The sequence below is a fragment of the Pristiophorus japonicus genome, chromosome 2 (genome assembly GCF_044704955.1).
Source record: "Pristiophorus japonicus isolate sPriJap1 chromosome 2, sPriJap1.hap1, whole genome shotgun sequence".
In the NCBI taxonomy this organism is placed as follows: Eukaryota; Metazoa; Chordata; class Chondrichthyes; family Pristiophoridae; genus Pristiophorus; species Pristiophorus japonicus.
The window spans coordinates 73,354,601-73,375,313 of record NC_091978.1 but is presented as its reverse complement, the minus strand read 5'-3'; the positions used below and the strand labels follow the sequence as shown (position 1 = coordinate 73,375,313).

General features: G+C 42.9%; 1 protein-coding gene across 3 annotated transcripts in view; it reads right to left on the bottom strand.

Annotated features, from left to right (window-relative positions):
* rai14 (retinoic acid induced 14) overlaps positions 1-20,713 on the bottom strand; it is a 386,053-nt gene that overhangs the window by 49,924 nt on the left and 315,416 nt on the right. For 2 of the 3 annotated variants that reach the window (XM_070867929.1, XM_070867946.1), the window contains exons 11-12: positions 2,634-2,720; positions 2,328-2,420 (exon numbers count right to left, since the gene is read on the bottom strand). In XM_070867929.1, the coding sequence (XP_070724030.1) occupies positions 2,328-2,420; positions 2,634-2,720 (180 nt within the window). The remainder of the gene's footprint in view (positions 1-2,327; positions 2,421-2,633; positions 2,721-20,713) is intronic. The other variant, XM_070867937.1, reaches the window with a different exon arrangement.

Genomic DNA, 20,713 nt, shown 5'->3' with positions numbered 1-20,713 from the left:
CCCAGTAGTCAGCTCTGCCTTTCTGGCTACTGCTGAAACATGGCAGATATAGCGCTCTTGGGTAGGATGAACGCTTCATGGGTGCTCCCAGGGTATTTCGCATCAACTGCCATGATGCGATACATGTCGTCACAGACGAGCTGCATGTTCATGGAATGGAAGACTTTTCTGTTCCTGTATATCTGTAAATCCTCCAAAAGGTGCTCGCAAGGCAATGTGGGTACAATCAACGCAGCCCTGTACCTTTGGGAAGCACACAGCCCTGTCATCCATTGCCTAGGTGGTCATTCCTCCGGGCATTTAGTGTAGCAGTCACCTGTCGAATGCAGATATGTGTTGCATGTTGAGAAATGGCGCACACATCCCCAGTTGTGGCCTGGAATGATCCAGATGCATAAAATGAAAGTGCAGCTGTAACCTTCACTTCAACCTGACAAAGCAGTCCTTCTGAAGCTTCTAGGGTGCAGGTCTGCTTTTATTAACTCACAGATCTTGGCTACAACTTCTTTGCAGAAACCCAGTCTTCTCACAAAGTCTGCATCACTCAGGTGCAGGTGTGCATGCCTGTCTCGATATACCCGATGTGGGTAAGGCCTCCTGCTCATCATCCTATGTGCTCGGCGGTTCCTCAGGTGATGATGCCTAATCAATCTTCAGCACAATTATGCAGAGGGCTTGCATTGTCAATATTGCCTCCATAATTTAATTGTAGCTTTGCAAGTTCAAAACAGCAGGACAAGGAGTTAAAGCTTCTCTCCTCTCTCTCTCTCTCCCAAAGGTCGACACCTTGGTATAGACCACACCCTGGTCTGTGCATGCACAATTGGCTTGCTTAGAACGGGAAGTTAGGCATTCAATGAAGAAAAAGTCTAATGCAATTGTTTAATTTTTGATGTTTTTCAAAATATCACTCTCCACCACCGAATGTCTTCTCACTGGGCTCGTGAGACGGAGCATCGGCCAGCAGAATCGTCCCTCGCCCGGACACGGGCTCGGCTTCCAACCACCCCCCCCCACCCCTCCCCGGCTTCTTCTGAAGCCCAGCCCTGAGCCCGTGTCCAGACGAGGGAGAGATTCTGCCGGGCGACGCTCTGACCCTCGAGTCCGGTGAGGAGATGTTCGGTGGTGGTGTGGTACTTTGAAAAAAAATCAAAAATTAAAGAATTGCAATAGACCTCCATTTTCTCCCTTTTGACTTTTGAAAAAAGTTAAGCTTCATGATGCATATTCTTTGCCTTCTAGACTCTCTCCAAAACTTCGCCTAAAAACAATACCGTCATTCTGCACCGATGTTTTAATGTGCGCTGCTTTTTCTTAAGTGTCCAGAAGGTTTTTAGGGAGTGGTCACATATGCCGTCCTAGGCAAAATATGTGTTAGTCAAACTTGCTTAAATGTGAAAAACTGGCGCAGATATCAGGTTACATCCCCTATGACGCAAATAAATTGTAACCTAAAAAATAAATCATACCTGAGTTACACTGGCGCAGAAACTTTGGGGAAACTTGGAGATTTTAATTTACTCCAAAGAAAACAGCGCACGCCAAAAAAAGTGCAGATAACTGGGGAAAATTAAGCCCACAATTTTGCTTCACAAACTAATCTCTTTTAGGGGTGGGGGGGGTTAAAAATGTTTTGTTCCAGATTTCATTAACATAAGAAATAGGAGCAGGAGTGGGCCATTTGGCCCCTCGAGCCTGCTCCACCATTCAATAAAGTCATGGTTGATGATCTACCTAAATTCTATTTTCCTGCACTAAACCCATATTTCTAGATTCCCTTAATTTTCCAAAATCCATCGATCTTGAATCTATCGATTGCATAACATAATAAATTGATTCGTGCATAACAAATTCTCCAATGTACCATATTACCTGTTTCCCCAAAACAGCAACAGATATATTTCTTCAAACCTCTAGGTAAAGCAGAAAAGGCTCTTTTTGATAAAGATTCAGCCAACAAATCTGCTTATACTTCCATATAAAGCAGTTTATAATTGTAAATCTGCACCCCCTCCTTCAGACATAATAAAAGAAATGCAAAAAGTAGTATTAGGTGTCATTTGAGCTTGTCTATTTTATGCATTCAGTAGTAAATTACATCTATATAGTTTAAAGATTGGGTCCAGTGCATTAGAAATATAACAACGCCCAGAATATTTTCCTCTACTAGTCCATAGGCCACCAAGGAGAGCTAAGAAACCAAATTAAAATCTACAATTGTCCCGTGACCAAGGTCTCTACAGAAAAGTATATCAAAATGGATTTGAAATATGACATTCCTCAATCATTTTGTCATAATAATACTGGACAATAGGTTAGAAAACTACCTCAACAGATGCTCCTTCCATTTCGGATGGCACATATTCTGATGAACGAGGACTGTGGGACTCTGGAGAAGGTACCTCACTAGACTGGAGACCCTAGACAAAACATCATAAAGTACTGATAATTAAATTACTGACTGCAACAGTAAATCCTCATCAGTAATAGAAAAATAAAATCATGTCATTGTTTTATGAATGAGAAATTGAGTGAGCAACCATTTTTATAAAATTTTATGTAAACTGATTTTCTATCTGCAAATATTTGTGTTACTAATCAGGTGGCCATTAGTTAGATGATTTTTCTTTTACCTGCATAGCATTGGTTGGCGGTGGTGGTGCTTTTCGTTTTTTAGGAGTTCCACTTCTATCTGCATAGAATTTAATGGCAGGATCCAGCTGAAAATTTTACAGATCAGAAATGTAGAGGAGTTAGTTTTGTTAGTAAAAGTTGTGAATGTTAAATTTACAATGAGTTAATACATGCCTTCTTCTGTTATTTGTTCAAGTTTGTGCGTGCTTACTTAGTTGTGAGTTTAACATGCATAAGCAAAACTCAAATTTAAAATGGACAATATTGATGTATCCATATAATCAGAAATGTTGCATCCAACATGAATGAACACAGATACCGAAGCCAACCAAAAAACACAAAGGTATTGGTAGATCTCAAAAGGAAGTTAATAACCCCTTTTGGACGTTTTGAGTTTGAATTGAAAAAACAGCAATATGAAGAAATCATAGAAGAGGCTCCAAGAAGCTTTGGTACTAGCAGGCCGCTGGTTTGCAAAAACAATTGATAAGGATGAAAGGAGGCAAATTCAACAGGCCCAAATGGTCAAAGACTGCTGAGGCAGTTAGAAAAGACAGGTCACATAGAAATCACACAACACTAACGACTTGTATTTATATGGTGCTTTTAACATAGTAAAACGTCCCAAGGCGCTTCACAGGAGTGTTACAAGACAAAACAAATACATTTGACACTGAGCCACACAAGAAGAAATTACGGCAGATGACCAAAAGCTTGGTCAAAGTATTAAGGAAAGCGAGGATAGGGAGGTGGAAAGGTTTAGGGAGGGAGTTCCAGAGCTTAGGGCCCAGGCAGCTGAAGGCACACACAAGGAATTGAGAGGGTCTGCACCTAGATAATCAGGGTTTACAATCATCCATAAAAACAAGAGAGATAATTGCACTTGGTTTTATCACGGAGAAGCCGAATACAAATGGACAACTGTCCTTCATTGAGGCCTGTTAACTATTGAGGCCTTGCAACTTGAGGGGGGTGGGAAGGGAGTTGATTGGACAAGATGGAACTCTTCCATAACTTTTACTCACGCCTCAACTAGCAAGACCCATATAAAAATGGGACAGCGTGGTAGGTCTGGCATTGCAGTCGACGAAAGCCTAACTAAGCTCTGCCTAAAGGAGGACGTCCCACCAAAAGAAGTCAAGTGCCACCTGAGAGCTGCCTTGCTAGTAATTCCTTGGTTTAAAGGTCATATGTATTGCTTGATGCTGTCTTTATGCTTGTGTAAACTGTTTTAATGCTGTGTGCAATGTTAAAATCAGACAATTGTAGTTGCAAGAAAATAATTTTGAAATAAAATACTGAATTGGATTTATTTTAAGAAATGAAAGGGGTTGGAGTTTTATTCAGCAGGTGGAACAATAGACAAAACTAGGAAAGGTTGAAGTTAGAAGCAGGCTATGGCGTTTTCATATTTTGGGATCTTTTGTCCATTTTTCCGCAGAAAAGATTTTGGGAAAAAATTATATTTAAGGATTTTGTTTAAAACAAAGAGTGTTCACCCAGGATTAAAAGCAGAGCTTAAAAAGTGGTTAAAATGCTAATGGCTATGCTTTAATGTTATTTCCCCAAAAACTGCATACAATAGGTTCTGGCAATCTGTAAACATCTCACACCAATTGTGTTGGAGATCTTTGTTTTTGGATGCTCGGCAGGTGAGCATGTGCTCACAGGCTCTCTCCTCAAGTTGTGAACATGGGAAGATGAGAAAAACAGACACATGCAGTGGTCAGGTTTTCACACAGGAGAATGCAGGAGACCAATTAGAAGTCAATCACTTAGCTTTAGGGGCTAAATTGGTGTTTCACATGCCAATTTTGAGGTGGGACGCCCACACTAGAAGTGCACAAGAAATGTCAAGCTGAGATGTTGCCTGCAGCCGAAGTTCACCTCCTCTGCAAGAGGTGCATAATGCCCTTAAATTGCATCAAGAATACCCGATAATCGTGTCTCTGATTAGTGAGCTGCCAATGAACGGTGGGACTAGTGCTGACAGTCCACCTATTTAATGCTAATGAGGGCACCCAACCAATCTTACTTTAAATGCATGTTGTCTGAACAGTGATGATGAGAAGCTTCAAGGGCTTCCCGCTTCTTGGATGCAGCTTTCGAGGTTGCAGGAGGGCAGCTGTCCTCTTCCCATTAAGGGACAGGAAGGTATCCCAATGAGCTTCTCACGTGCAGTGAACACATGTGGCACAGCAGGTCATCGAATCATAGACATTTACAGCACAGAAGGGGACCATTTCAGCCCATTGTGTCTGCACCGGCCAAAAAAGAGCTATCTAGCCTAATCCCACTTTCCAGCCCTCGATCCGCAGCCCTGTAGGTTACGAGACTTCAATTGCACATCAAAGCACTTTATAAATGTGGTGAGTGTTTCAGACGTAACTTCTATACCGCCACCATCCTCAAACCCCCTCTAAACCTACCCAATATTTTAAATCTATGCCCCCTGGTTGTTACCTCTCTGCTAATGGAAATAGGTCCTTCCTATCCACTCTATCTAGGCCCCTCATAATTTTATACAGCTCATTAAGGTCTCCCCTCAGCCTCCTCTGTACCAAAGAAAAAACACATAGCCTATCCAATCCTTCCTCATAGCTAAAATTCTCCAGTCCAGGAAACATCCTCATAAATCTCCTCTAAACCCTCTCGAGTGCAATCACATATTTCCTGTAATGTGGTGACCAGAACGGCACGCAGAACTCGAGCTGTGGACGAATTAGTGTTTTATACAGTTCAAGCATAACCTCCCTGCTCTTGTATTCTATGCCTTGGCTAATAAAGGCAAGTATTCTTATGCCTTCTTAACCACCTTATCTACCTGGCCTGCTGCCTTCAGGGATCTGTGGACATTCACTCCAAGGTCCCTCTGTTCCTCTACACTTCAGTGTCCTACCATTTAATGTGTATTCCCTTGCCTTCTTAGCCCTCCCAAATGCATTATCTCACACTTCTCTGGAATGAATTCCATCTGTCACTGCTCTGCCTACCTGACCAGTTCATTGATATCTTCCTGCAGTCTACAGCTTTCTTCTTCATTATCAACTACACAGCCAAATGTTGTATCATCTGCAAACTTCTTAATCGTACCCCCTACATTCAGATCTAAATCATTGATATATACCACAAAAAGCAAGGGACCTAGTACTGAGTCCTAGGGATCCCACTTGAAATAGCCTTCCAGTCACAAAAACAATCAACCATTACTCTTTCCACTTTCGTGACCAGTCTGCCATGTGGGACCTTATTAAAAGTCTTGCTAAAATCCATATACACTACATCAAACGCACTACCCTCATCGACCCTCTTTGTTACCTCCTCAAAAAATTCAATCAAGTTAGTCAGACACGACCTTCTCTTAACAAATCCATGCTGACTGTCCTTGATTAATCTGTGACTTTCTAAATGAAGATTTATTCCGTCCCTCAGAATTCTTTGCAATATTTTTCCCACCACCGAGGTTCGGCTGAGTGGCCAATAATTACTCGGTTTATCCCTTTCTCCCTTTTTAAACAATGGTACAACGTTAGCAGTCTTCCAGTCCTCTGGCACCACACATGTAGCCAGAGAACTGGAAAATGCTAGTCAGAGTCTCTGCTATTTCCGCTTTTGCTTCTCAACAACGTGGGATACATTTCATCCGAGCCTGGGGATTTAGCCACTTTCAAAGTCGCTAAACCCCTTAATACTTCCTCTCACTATGTTTATTTCATCTAATATTTCACACTGCTCCTCCCTGATAGCAATGTCTGCATTGCTCCTTTCTTTTGTGAAAACAGACGCAAAGTATTCATTAAGAACCATATCTACATCTTCCACCTACAGATATAGATTACTTTTATGGTCACTAATAGGCCCTACTCTTTCTTTAGTTATCCTAATTGCTCTTAATGATTTTATAAAACATCTTTGGGTTTTCTTCGATTTTACTTGCCAACATTTTTTCATGCTCTCTCTTTGCTTTCCTAATTTCTTTTTTAATTTCACCCCTGCACTTTCTATACTCCTGCAGGGTTTCTGCAGTATTGAGCTCTCGGTATCAGTCTTAAGCCTCCCTTTTTTTCTTTATCCTACCCTGTATGCCCCTTGACATTCAGGGGGTTCTAGATTTGTTAGTCTCACCCGTTTTCTTTAAGGGAACATACTTGTTCTGAACCCTCAAGATTTCCTCCTTGAATGCCTCCCCCACTGCTCTGACACTGATTTACCTTCAAGTAGCTGTTTCCAGTCCACTTTGGCTAAATCACATCTCAGTTTGGTAAAATTGGCTTTCCCCCAATTGAGAACTTTTATTCCTGGTCCATCTTTGTCCTTTTCCATAACTATCCTAAATCTAACTGAATTATGATCACTAGCACCAAAATGCTCTCCCACTGATACCCCTTCCACCTGCCTAGCTTCATTCCCTAAAACTGTCGAGAAGCGACCCCACCCTTGTATGGCTTGGTACATACTGGCTAAAAAAAGTTCTCCTGAATGCATTTTAGGAATTCTGCTCCCTCTTTAACTTTCACACTAATTCTATCCGAGTTAATATTAAGGTAGTTGAAATCCCCTGCTATTACTGCCCTATAGGTTTTTCACTTCTCAGAAATTTGCCCACATATTTGCTCTTCTATCTGGCTGTTTGGGGGTCGAAAAGTACACTCCCAGCATTCTGATCGCCCCTTTTTTGTTCTTCAATTCAACTCATATGGCCTAATTTGATGATCCTTCGAACATATCATCCCTCCTCACAGCTGTAATTGCTTCTTTAATCAATACTGCGATGCCCCCCCGCCTCCCCCACCTTCCTTTTTTATCTTCCTCTCTATCCCGTCTGAAAACCCTGTAACCAAGAATGTTGAGCTGCTATACGTGCCCTTCTTTCATGCACCAGCAGCATTCTGGACTTGGCTGCAATGAAGGAAAAAGATCAACTTGACCAGAATTGCTAAGTTAAAACTGCATCAGTACTCAAGTAGACTTGGCCTCAAATCTCACCTGAGAAAGTGCAGCTGCTTTTAGCCATCTCTGCTTATCCTTGTCCGTCTCTTTCCTTTCAGGTGAATCAAATTTAGAGCGCCTAGAAGCTGAGGATTTGGAAGAGGGCAGTACTCATGACGCAGTGTCACTTCACCTTACCTCAGCATGCGCCAGCTCAAAGGCTGGCACTACGTGTACTTAAGAGAATAGGCTCGAGTGGGTCTGCACTGGGAGACTCACCAAGCACGAGTGCACAGCGGGATGGGATGGCCGAGGAAGCAGCTTGCCAGGTGGAGAGCTGACATCCTAGCTCTGCTGCAGAGGGCACAGATGAAAACTTCAAGGGCACGACATACATTAAAAGACTGAATTCAATACAGCTGGACCTTTTCAGAGCACTGGGCAGTCTGCCAGCCTTGACTCAGTTGTAGCACACTTGTCTAAGTGAGAGGTCATGGGTTCAAGTCCCACTCCAGACACTTGAGAACATAATCGAATTTGGCACTTCTATCCTGTATTGAGAGTGCTGCACCATCAGAGGTGCCATCTTTTGGGTGAAAGGTTAAACCAAGGCCCTATCTGCTTTTTCAGGTGGATGTAAAATATCCTGAAGAGGAGCACGGGAGTTCTCTGTGTTCTGACCAACCTTTATTCCTCAACCAGCACCCAAAACAGATAAACTGGTCATTTATTTCATTGCTTTTTGTTGAAGTTTGCTGTGTGCAAATTGACTGTCATGTTTTATAATATCCCAATAATCAAGGGGCTATGGGGGGGCGGGGGGGGGAAGAGGAATTTAACACAATCACAATGACTAAGGAGGTGGTACTCAGTAACATAATGGGGCTAAAGGCGGATAAATCCCCTGGACCTGATGGCTTGCATCCTAGGATCTTGAGAAGCAGCAGCAGGGATTGTGGATGCATTGGTTGTAATTTACCAAAATTCCCTGGATTCTGGGGACGTCCCAGCAGATTGGAAAACTGAAAATGTAATGCCCCTATTTAAAAAAGGAGCCAGACAAAAAGCTGGAGACTATAGACCAGTTAGCCTAACATCTGTAGTTGGGAAAATGTTGGAGTCCATTATTAAAGAAGCAGTAGCAGGACATTTGGAAAAGCAAAATTCGGTCAGGCAGAGTCAACATGGATTTATGAAGGGTAAGTCATGTTTGAAAAATTTGCTGGAATTCTTTGAGGAGGTAACGAACAGGGTGGATAAAGGGGAACCATTGGATGTGGTGAATTTGGACTTCCAGAAGGCATTCGACAAGGTGCAACATAAAAGGTTACTGCACAAGATAAAAGTTCACGGGGGTAATATATTAGCATGGATAGAGGATTGGCTAACTAACAGAGAACAGAGTGTCGGGATAAATGGTTCATTCTCTGATTGGCAACCAGTAACTAATGGGGTGCTGCAGGGATCAGTGCTGGGACCCCAACTATTTCCAATCTATATTAATGACACTGAAGAAAGGACTGAGTGTAATGTAGCCAAGTTTGCTGACGATATAAAGATGGGAGGAGGAAAAGCAATGTGTGAGGAGGACGCAAAAAAATCTGCAAAAGGACATAAACAGGCTAAGTGAGTGGGCAAAAATTTGGCAGATAGAGTATAATGTCGGAAAGTGTGATGTCATGCAATTTGGCAGAAAAAAACAAAGAGCAGGTTATTATTTAATGGAGAAAGATTGCAAAGTGCCGCAGTACAGCGGGATCTGGGGGTACTTGTGCATGAAACGCAAAAGGATAGTATGCAGGTACAGCAAGTGATCAGGAAGGCAAATGGAATCTTGGCCTTTATTGCAAAGGGGATGGAGTATAAAAACAGGGAAGTTTTGCTACAACTATATAAGGTATTGGTGAGGTCACACCTGGAATACTGCGTGCCGTTTTGGTTTCCATATTTACGAAAGGATATACTTACTTTGGAGGCAGTTCAGAGAAGATTCACTTGGTTGATTCCGGGGATGAGGAGGTTGACTTATGAGGAAAGGTTGAATAGGTTGGGCCTCCACTCATTGGAATTCAGAAGAATGAGAGGTGATCTTATTGAAACGTGTAAGATTATGAGGGGCTTGACAAGGTGGATGGAGAGAGGATGTTTCTAATGATGGGGGAGACGAGAACTAGAGGGCATGATCTTAGAATAAGGGGCCGCCCATTTAAAACAGAGATGAGGAGAAATTTTTTCTCTCAGAGGGTTGTAAACCTGTGGAATTTGTCATCTCAGAGAGCTGTGGAAGCTGGGACATTGAATAAATTTAAGACAGAAACAAAGAGTTTCTTAAACGATAAGGGGATAAGGGGTGAAAAGGGCATGCAGGGAAGTGGAGCTGAGTCCATGATCAGATCAGCCATGATCATATTGAATGGCGGAGCAAGCTCGAGGGGGCGTATGGCCTATTCCTATTCCTGATGTTCACGACACACTCCTTCACAATCTTTTTTCGCCCCAGAAAGCAGTGGACATGTAGAGGCGCAGCCCTATGACAGGAGCACTGGCTCCATGGATGAGGCTCATGCCATCCTCTCAGGAAAGACAGTATGCCTGCTCCCCTGCAAAACTCTCATCCAGTACCTTTGTTGGTTTCACACATAGAAATATAGAAAATAGTTGCAGGAGTAGGACATTCGGCTCTTCGAGCCTGCACCACCATTCAATGAGATAATGGCTGATCATTCACCCGAGTACCCCTTTCCTGCTGTCTCTCCATACCCTTTGATCCCCTTAGCCGCCATATCTAATTCCCTCTTGAATATATCCAATGAACTGGCATCAACAACTCTCTGCGGTAGGGAATTCCACAGGTTAACAACTCTAATTGAAGAAGTTTCTCCTCATCTCAGTCCTAAAGGGCTTACCCCTGAGGAAGGACATTCTTGCTATTGAGGGAATGCAGCGAAGGTTCACCAGGCTGATTCCCGGGATGGCGGGACTGACCTATCAAGAAAGACTGGATCAACTGGGCTTGTATTCACTGGAGTTCAGAAGAATGAGAGGGGACCTCATAGAAACATTTAAAATTCTGACGGGGTTAGACAGGTTAGATGCAGGAAGAATGTGCCCAATGTTGGGGAAGTCCAGAACCAGAGGTCACAGTCTAAAGATAAGGGGTAAGCCATTTAGGACCGAGATGCGGAGGAACTTCTTCACCCAGAGAGTGGTGAACCTGTGGAATTCTCTACCACAGAAAGTTGTTGAGGCCAATTGTCTAAATATATTCAAAAAGGAGTTAGATGAGGTCCTTACTACTAGGGGGATCAAGGGGTATGGCGAGAAAGCAGGAATGGGGTACTGAAGTTGAATGTTCAGCCATGAACTCATTGAATGGCGGTGCAGGCTAGAAGGGCCGAATGGCCTACTCCTGCATCTATTTTCTATGTTTCTATGTTTCTTAGACTGTGTCCCCTGGTTCTGGACTTCCCCAACATCGGGAACATTCTTCCTGCATCTAACCTGTCCAGCTACTTCAGAATTTTGTGTGTTTCGATGAGATCTCCTCTCATCCTTCAAAATTCCAGTGAATACAGGCCCAGTCGATCCAGTCTCTCCTCATATGTCAGTCCTGCCATCCCGGGAATCAGTCTGGTGAACCTTCGCTGCACTCCCTCTGTAATGTCTCTGCACCTTGTTACAAACTCACACGAGGCATGGATATATCAGACACGGTCACTCTGTGACCTTCACTTTATTTCCAGGACTGAAGAATCTTGATCCTGGGTGGGATCTCCCATTTTATTCCTGGAAGCCCAGGTGAGGAGCTCACTCTCTGTGGTCAGGGTGTGCATTACAAAGGTACAGGTACAGTATGCATGAGTTACAGTTACATACTTATAGTCATTGCAAGATGGTGAAATACATGACACCCTCAATAGCAAGAACGTCCTTCCTCAGATTAGGAGACCAAAACTGAACACAATATTCCAGGTGAGGCCTTACCAAGGCCCTGTACAACTGCAGTAAGACCTCCCTGCTCCTATACTCAAATCCCCCAGCTATGAAGGCCAACATACCATTTGCCTTCTTCACCACCTGCTGTACCTGCATGCCAACTTTCAATGACTGATGCACCATGACACCCAGGTCTCGTTGCACCTCCCCTTTTCCTAATCTACCACCATTCAGATAATATTCTGCCTTCGTGTTTTTGCTGCCAAAGTGGATAACCTCACATTTATCCATATTATACTGCATCTGCCATGCATTTGCCCACTCGCCTAACCTGTCCAAGTCACCTTGCAGCCTCGAAGTGTCCTCCTCACAGCTCACACCCCCACCCAGCTTAGTGTCATCTGCAAACTTGGAGATATTACACTCAAATCCTTCATCTAAATCATTAATGTATTTTGTAAATAGCTGGGGTTCCAGCACTGAGCCCTGCGGCACCCCACTAGTCACTGCCTGCCATTCTGAAAAGGACCCGTTTAACCCGACTCTGTTTCCTGTCTGCCAACCAGTTCTCTATCCACGTCAGTGCATTATCCCCAATAATGCTTTAATTTTGCACACCAATCTCTGGTGTGTGACCTTGTCAAAAGTCTTTTGAAAGTCCAAATACACCACATCCACTGGTTCTCCCTTGTCTACTGTACTAGTTACATCCTCAAAAAATTCCAGATTTGTCAAGCATGATTTCCCTTTCATAAGAACATAAGAATTAGGAACAAGAAAAGGCCATCTAGCCCCTCGAGCCTGCTCCACCATTCAACAAGATCATGGCTGATCTGGCCGTGGACTCAGCTCCACTTACCCGCTCGCTCCCCGTAACCCTTAATTCCCTTATTGGTTAAAAATCGATCTATCTGTGACTTGAATACATTCAATGAGCAAGCCTCAACTGCTTCCTTGGGCAGAGAATTCCACAGATTCACAACCCTCTGGGAGAAGAAATTCCTTCTCAACTCGGTTTTAAATTGGCTCCCCCGTATTTTGAGGCTGTGCCCCCTAGTTCTAGTCTCCCCGACCAGTGGAAACAACTTCTCTGCCTCCATCTTGTCTATCCTTTTCATTATTTTAAATGTTTCTATAAGATCACCCCTCATCCTTCTGAACTCCAACGAGTAAAGACCCAGTCTACTCAATCCATCATCATAAGGTAAACCCTCATCTCCAGAATCAGCCGAGTGATTCGTCTCTGTATCCCCTCCAAAGCTTGTATATCCTTCAAGTAAGGTGACCAAAACTGCACGCAGTACTCCAGGTGCAGCCTCACCAATACCCTTTTCAGTTGCAGCAGGACCTCTCTGCTTTTGTATTCCATCCCTCTCGCAATGAAGGCCAACATTCCATTCGCCTTCCTGATTAACTGCTGCACCTGCAAACTAACTTTTTGGGATTCATGCACAAGGAACTCAAAAGAGTTTCATGCACAAGGACCCCCAGGTCCCTCTGCACCGCAGCATGTTGTAATTTCTCCCCATTCAAATAATATTCCCTTTTACTGTTTTTTTTCCCCAAGGTGGATGACCTCACACTTTCCGACATTGTATTCCATCTGCCAAATCTTAGCCCATTCGCTTAACCTATCTAAATCTCTTTGCAGCCTCTGTGTGCTCTACACAGTGCCATCTGCAAATTTTGTTACACTGCACTCTCTCCCCTCTTCCAGGTCATCTATATAAATTGTAAACAGTTATGGTCCCAGCACCGATCCCTGTGGCACACCACTAACCACCGATTTCCAACCCGAAAAGGACCCATTTATTCCGACTCTCTGCTTTCAGTTCGCCAGCCAATTCTCTATCCATGCTAATACATTTCCTCTGACTCCGCGTACCTTTATCTTCTGCAGTAACCTTTTGTGTGGCACCTTATCGAATGCCTTTTAGAAATCTAAATACACCACATCCATTAGTACACCTCTATCCACTATGCTCGTTATATCCTCAAAGAATTCCAGTAAATTAGTTAAACATGATTTCCCCTTCATGAATCCATGTTGCGTCTGCTTGATCGCACTATTCCTATCCAGATGTCCCGCTATTTCTTCCTTAATGATAGTTTCAAGCATTTTCCCCACTACAGATGTTAAACTAACCGGCCTATAGTTACCTGCCTTTTGTCTGCCCCCTTTTTTTAAACAGAGGCGTTACATTAGCTGCTTTCCAATCCGCTGGTACCTCCCCAGAGACCAGAAGAATTTTGGTAGATTATAACGAATGCATCTGCTATAACTTCTGCCATCTCTTAATAACCTGGGATGCATTTCATCAGGACCAGGGGACTTGTCTACCTTGAGTCCCATTAGCCTGTCCAGCACTACCCCCCTAGTGATAGTGATTGTCTCAAGGTCCTCCCTTCCCACATTCCCGTGACCAGCAATTTTTGGCATGGTTTTTGTGTCTTCCACTGTAAAGACCGAAGCAAAATAATTGTTTAAGGTCTCAGCCATTTCCACATTTCCCATTATTAAATCCCCCTTCTCATCTTCGAAGGGACCAACATTTACTTTAGTCACTCTTTTCCGTTTTATATATCTGTAAAAGCTTTTACTATCTGTTTTTATGTTTTGCACAAGTTTACTTTCGTAATCTATCTTTCCTTTCTTTTCTTTCATAAATGCATGCTGACTTGGACCGATCCTGTCACTGCTTTCCAAATGCACTGCTATTTCATCTTTAATAATTAATTCCAACATTTTCCCCACTACTGATGTCAGGCTAACCGGTCTATACTTACCCGTTTTCTCTCTCCCTCCTTTTTTAAAAGGTGGTGTTACATTCAATACCTTTCAGTCCATAGGAACTGATCCAGAGTTGATAGACTGTTGGAAAATGATCACCGATGCATCCAGTATTTCTCGGGCCACTTCCTTAAGTACTCTGGGGTGCAGACTATCAGGCTCTGTGGATTTATCGGCCTTCAATCACATCAATTTCCCGCCTAATAAGGATTTCCTTCAATCCCTCCTTCTCACTGGACCCTCGATCCCTTAGTACTTCCGGAAGGTTATTTGTGTCTTCCTTCGTGAAGACAGATCCAAAGTATTTGTTCAACTGGTCTGCCATTTCTTTTTTCCCCCATTATAAATTCACCTGAATCTGACTGCAAGGGACCTACGTTTGTCTTCACTAATCTTTTTCTCTTCACATTATCTATAGAAGCTTTTGCAGTCAGTTTTTATGTTCCCGGCAAGCTTCCTCTCATACTCTATTTCCTCTGCTGAATTCTAAATTTCTCCCAGTCCTCAGTTTTGCTTCTTATTCTGGCCAATTTATGTCTCTTCCTTGGATTTAACGTTATCCTTAATTTCCCTTGTTAGCCACGGTTGAGCCACCTTCCCCGTTTTATTTTTACTCCAGACAGGGATGTACAATTGTTGTTCATCTATGCAATCTTTAAATGTTTGCCATTGCCTATCCACCGTCAATCCTTTATGTATCATTGCCAGTCTATTCTAGCCAATTTACGTCTCATACCATTGAAGTTACCTTTCCTTAAGTTCAGGACCCTAGTCTCTGAATTAACTGTGTCACTCTCCATCTTAAAAAGGAATTCTACCATATTATGGTCACTCTTCCCCAAGGGGCTTCGCACAAGATTGCTAATTAGTCCTTTCTCATTACACATCAGCCAGTCTAGGATGGCCAGCCCTCTAGTTCGTTCCTCGACATATCGGTCTGGAAAACCATCCCTAATACACTCCAGGAAATCCTCCTCGACTGTATTGTTACCAGTTTGGTTAGCCCAATCTATATGTAGATTAAAGTCATCCATCATAACTGCTGTACCTTTATTGCACGCATCCCTAATTTCTTGTTTGAGGCTGTGCCCAACCTCACTACTACTGTTTGGTGATCTGTACACAACTGCCACTAGGGTTTTCTGCCCTTTGGTATCCCAGAGCTCCACCCATACAGATTCCACATCATCCAAGCTAATGACCTTCCTTACTATTGCATTAATTTCCTCTTTAACCAGCAACGCTACCTCACCTCCTTTTCATTTCTGTCTATTCTTCCTGAATGTAGAATACTCCTGGATGTTGAGTTTCCAGCCTTGGTCACCCTGGAGCCATGGCTCCGTGATGCCAATTATATCATATTCATTAACTGCTGCCTGTACAGTTAATTTGTCTACCTTATTACAGATACTCCTCGCATTGAGGCACAGAGCCTTCAGGCTTGTCTTTTTAACACACTTTGCCCCTATAGAATTTTGCTGTAATGTGGCCCTTTTTGATTTTTGTCTTGGGTTTCTCTGCCCTCCACTTTTACTTTTATTCTTTCTATGTTTTGCTTCTGCCCCCATTCTATTTCCCTCTGTCTGCCTGCATAGCAAAGGTTCCCATCCCCCTGCCATATTAGTTTATCCCCTCCCCAAAAGCACTAGCAAACACTTGCCCTAGGACACTGGTTCCGATCTTGCCCAGGTGCAGACCGTCCGGTTTGTTCTTGTCCCACCTCCCCTAGAACCGGTTCCAATGTCCCAGGAATTTGAATCTCTCCCTTCTGCACCACTCCTCAAGCCACGCATTCATCTGAGCTATCCTGCGATTCCTACTCTGACTTCCATGTGGCACTGGTAGCAATCCTGAGATTACTACCTTTGAGGTCCTACTTTTTAATTCAACTCATAGCTCCCGAAATTCAGCTTGTAGGACCTCATCCCGATTTTATCTATATCTTTGGTACCTATATTCACCACGACAACTGGCTGTTCACCCTCCCCCTCCAAAATGTCCTGCAACCACTCCGAGACATCCTTGACCCTTGCACCAGGGAGGCAACATACCATTTTGGAGTCTCGATTGCGGCCGCAGAAACACCTATCTATTTTCCTTACAATAGAATCCCCTACCACTATAGTTCTCCCACTCTTTTTCCTGCCCTCCTGTGCAGCAGAGCCACCCATGGTGCCATGGACTTGGCTGCTGCTGCCCTCCCCTGATGAGTCATCCTCCCCCAACAGTACCCAAAGCGGTGTATCTGTTTTGGAGGCGGATGACCGCAGGGGACCTCTGCATTACCTTCCTTCCGCTGCTCTTCCTGTTGGTCGCCCATTCCCTATCTGTCTGTGTAACCTTTACCTGCGGTATGACCAACTCACTAAACATGCTATTCACGGCATCCTCAACATCACGGATGCTCCAGAGCTGGTGCAGTCTGCCCTGTCCGACACTGAAACATAGCAGTCTGCAGCTATGTCCTCAACAGCCAGAGCTGCTCAAGGTCGCAACCACAGCCATCTCAAGTGTCCTCAGTGGATGATCATTAGCTTTTCACCTCTGAGGCTCCTGCAACAGGGAAACCAATTCACAGGAGAATTAGAATATTTAAGCGAGCACAGAGGCTAGACACTAAGGGATTGCCGTATGGCGATTTCAATTCAACATTAAGAGAAGAAAAATGTGTTAATTCCAGAATGTAGAAGACGTGAGTTGGAGTGTTTTCTTTTCGTTGATGTTTGTCTTCATATCTTAGTTATACAAGAGGAACACCTCTGAGGTAGTAGTGTTGGAGAGCATTCAGAAGGTGGGTGGAAGGAGTGGGTAAGGTTGTAGATGGGACTATTGACTGCTAATGTGACATCCTCGCCGATGTGGGAAAGTTTCGCATGTTCATTATTTTTGTATTATGCAAAAGAAAATTATACAGATTAAATTAAGTAAGTCCGAACAAAACTGTTGCTTTGTCTGTTCACTTGCTGTGCAGCAAAGCAGATAAACAATTTATATTTGGCCTCAAGTCAACAGGCTATTTTTCAGATTGGAGTAGCACATGGAGGGCATACCTGAAAGGCATGAATAGCCGTTTCAGATCACAAGGACTGAAGGGATACCAAATTTGCATCCCTAAGTTACCTCATCATGTAGGTAGATGTTGAGCAGTGAGATTCAACTCTGGCAGGCAAAGGATCCACTGACGGGAGCAACTAACTTCACTGAAACAGAGAAAGTCTGCACGGCGTAACCAATTTGTAACAGAGTTATGAGAGTATTAGGGAGGGATAAGAGAAGGAAACTGCTAGTGATGTTACATTAAAATATTTTCTAGCAGTGAAAACAGAGTGGAGAACTTTGTCCCGAGTCTCGGCTCAAAGTGAAGAAAGTTCAGGCTTTAGAAAGCGATCACGGAGGAAAGGACAGGGTGACTAACTGATGGGTGAATAGGACTTTAAATGAAATGAAAAATAAAGTACCTTACCAATGTACATTTTACCTATAAATTTTGGTTTATATTGCAGATTAGTTCTGATGGCTTGCTGTTTCATGAAAGTGAAAAATCTGTGTATGAACAATGAGGTAGAAGAAATTTTAATTGAAGGGAGACAAATTTGAATGCGCAAATAAGCTGTGCGATATGAGGGGAAGGAGACTCAGATATTTATCAATCTAGCCCAAGCCAGAGAGAAGTCCATATCAACTGATCCTATGAGTAATATTCAAATAAAGAGAGATAGAAAGGAAAAGATGGAAAGATAAAGATAAAAATGAATGAGATAAAAAATATTCCATTCTCTTATAAATCACTGGAAAATAAAGTCAAGCTGCTTTAAGTGACCATATTGGTTTCACTACCCCCATGACTGTATACTCCTAAAAAATTAAAATTTATATCATAAATGCATGAAAAATAACTTATGGGTGAGGAAATATAAAAGAAAAATCTAAATTTACATATAAACTTGGCTCCAAAAACTTTTTTTGTCCATTTCATAACCACAATGCACCCTGCCATGCCTTTGAACACCCTGGACTTGGAACCCAACCTCCTTCCCCTCCATACTTCACCATCTCCATCTGGCTTATTCCATATGTATGGATACCTGATGCAACAACCGATATCAAGTAACAAAATGCACATCTCTGCTATAAGCAAATACAGTTCCTGGGAACCACCTGACAGCCAGAGATCCAGCACATGCACAAGACAATGCAACTCTTCCTGCTCGTTGGGATATTAAACACATGCTGCGCTGGGATAATATTTTCTTCTTCGGTTATTAGCTGATGTTTACAAATTTTTTTTTTTTTAACGTTTCTCTTTGTCAGCAAAGCCTAGTGAGAACTCATAATATTTTAGCAATACGAAATTTGATTTTTTTCTTTCTAATATAGATTTTTGTGCAGTTTGCCTCTGTTTCAAGGTACACTGGCAAACATACTTGCAACTCAAGTTAAACCAGAGTAAATGCCAAGTAACTAAGCTATTTTACATCATGTCATGACCAAGGAATTAAGTTGTTGAAAAAAAAAAATGTGCCACATTATTTATATCCACTCCTCAAGCAGGTATTCAGAAGTGTGAAAATCAGTTGTACGCTATAATATGCAATGGCCCCATAAATATTGAACTGGACAAATGAAATAACCTCAAAACTCCCAACAGGCCTCCAAGATAATGTCCAGATAAAATAGCACCTATTACTATTTAAAACAATATAAAACAACCAATGCATGCTTGAGAGTTCCATGCAGAAAGGTAGGAGGGAAAGTTCACCATGCATGATAGATGCGAGATATTCAAATCACAGGACATTACATTTTTTGGCTAAATTGACGTTCTGGAAATAAAGGGGGTGGACGGGGGTGGGGGAAGTTTAACTTAAACGAACGGGTGGGTTTGGACTGTGGGGGTGGTTAAATTGTTAAAAATCGAGATCTCGACCTGAACCCTGAATCTTTTTAACCTCCATTTTGTTTCTAACTGCATGTGGATGGGTTTTTGCACAATTGGCGAATCCCAGCAATTACAGCAAGGTGGGGACTGCTGGATCCAGGAGGTAAGTGCCTTTATGCCTACCGCAATCAGAGACCCCTTCACGAGGCCTCCGATTGCCTCCCCCCCCCCTTCACGAGGCCTCCGACCGCCTCGCCCCCCCACCCCCTCACGAGGCCTCCGATCGCCTCGCCCTCCTCCCCCACCCCCGCCATCACGGCAATCCCCAAGCAATGACGTGGAGGCCGGCCATGGATCTTCTCTCCCTTCCCTCCACCACGATCCTGTGGCCAGGCGTCATTGTCCCTTCACCGACCACCCACCCCCCCTTTCTCTCTCCCCTCCCCTGATTTTCTACCGACCCCGCTCCACTCCCACTCTGACCTCTCGGTCCTTGGCCTTTTACACTGTTCCAATGAAGTTCAATGTAAACTCGAGGAACAGCACCTCATCTTTCGATTAGGCACTTTACAGAAAGAATCTAGACCATCAGCGACATGCGTGAGACAGAAATTTTTTTTTTGTCTTTCCCCTCACACCTCCATCATTTTTCTGAAAGTTTTTATTTGGAGTCTTGCCCCACTGTAGCTTTAAATCAGGTGTATAAATTAAATAATTTTTGAAACAAATAAAATCAGCAGTGGAGTGATACAGTTCTCTCCCTCCCATTTTTGCACATACTGGCAAAACAGGGAGAGGGCAGCAAGCATTATCGCACGAGTAAAATATCTTCGACAATTAAAGTGCAGTAGAAAATGCTAAAATAAAAGTTACTTATTACCTATCTAGTTCGTTCATACCATTGGGTGAAAGTCCTCGATGCCATTTTAAAAAAGTTGTTAACCCATTAAAGTAAAGAAGTTTGCTAAAATAGGGAACCAAGAAATTTTACCCAGACTCATAACCAATTGGTTAAAAACAGACTAGAAAAGGAGACATTCAAGCACTGGTGGCAGTGCAGAGAACCGGTATGAGGATGATAGCTAGTGTTAGGGGTCTGAGTTCTGAAGAGAGATTGAAGAAACTATATTCTCAACCTAGAAGGGAAACACCTGAGAGGTGCTTTTTTTTTTTTAAAAAGAGGTATACAAGAGTTTAAAAAGCGCAATATTATTTTCAAATAAATGGAATGTAGGAGAAGGGGACACAGGTTGAAAGCAGTAAACTATGACATTAAGACGGATACCCAAAAGTTCTTCTTTACAGCCTAATTAATATATGGGTTTAAACTAATTTAGCAGGGGGATGGGCACCAGGATGTAGCATTAGAAATTAGAAAGGAGAAACAAGGTGCACAAAGGACTGGGAGAAACAGATAGCACTAGAGTAAGAAATTATACGGCATTGGGTGGGGTCAGACTAAGAGAATACAAAAAGATCTAAGATAGATGTACAGTGTATACGTGCGAATGCACAAAGTGTGGTAAATAAGGTTGGGGAACTGC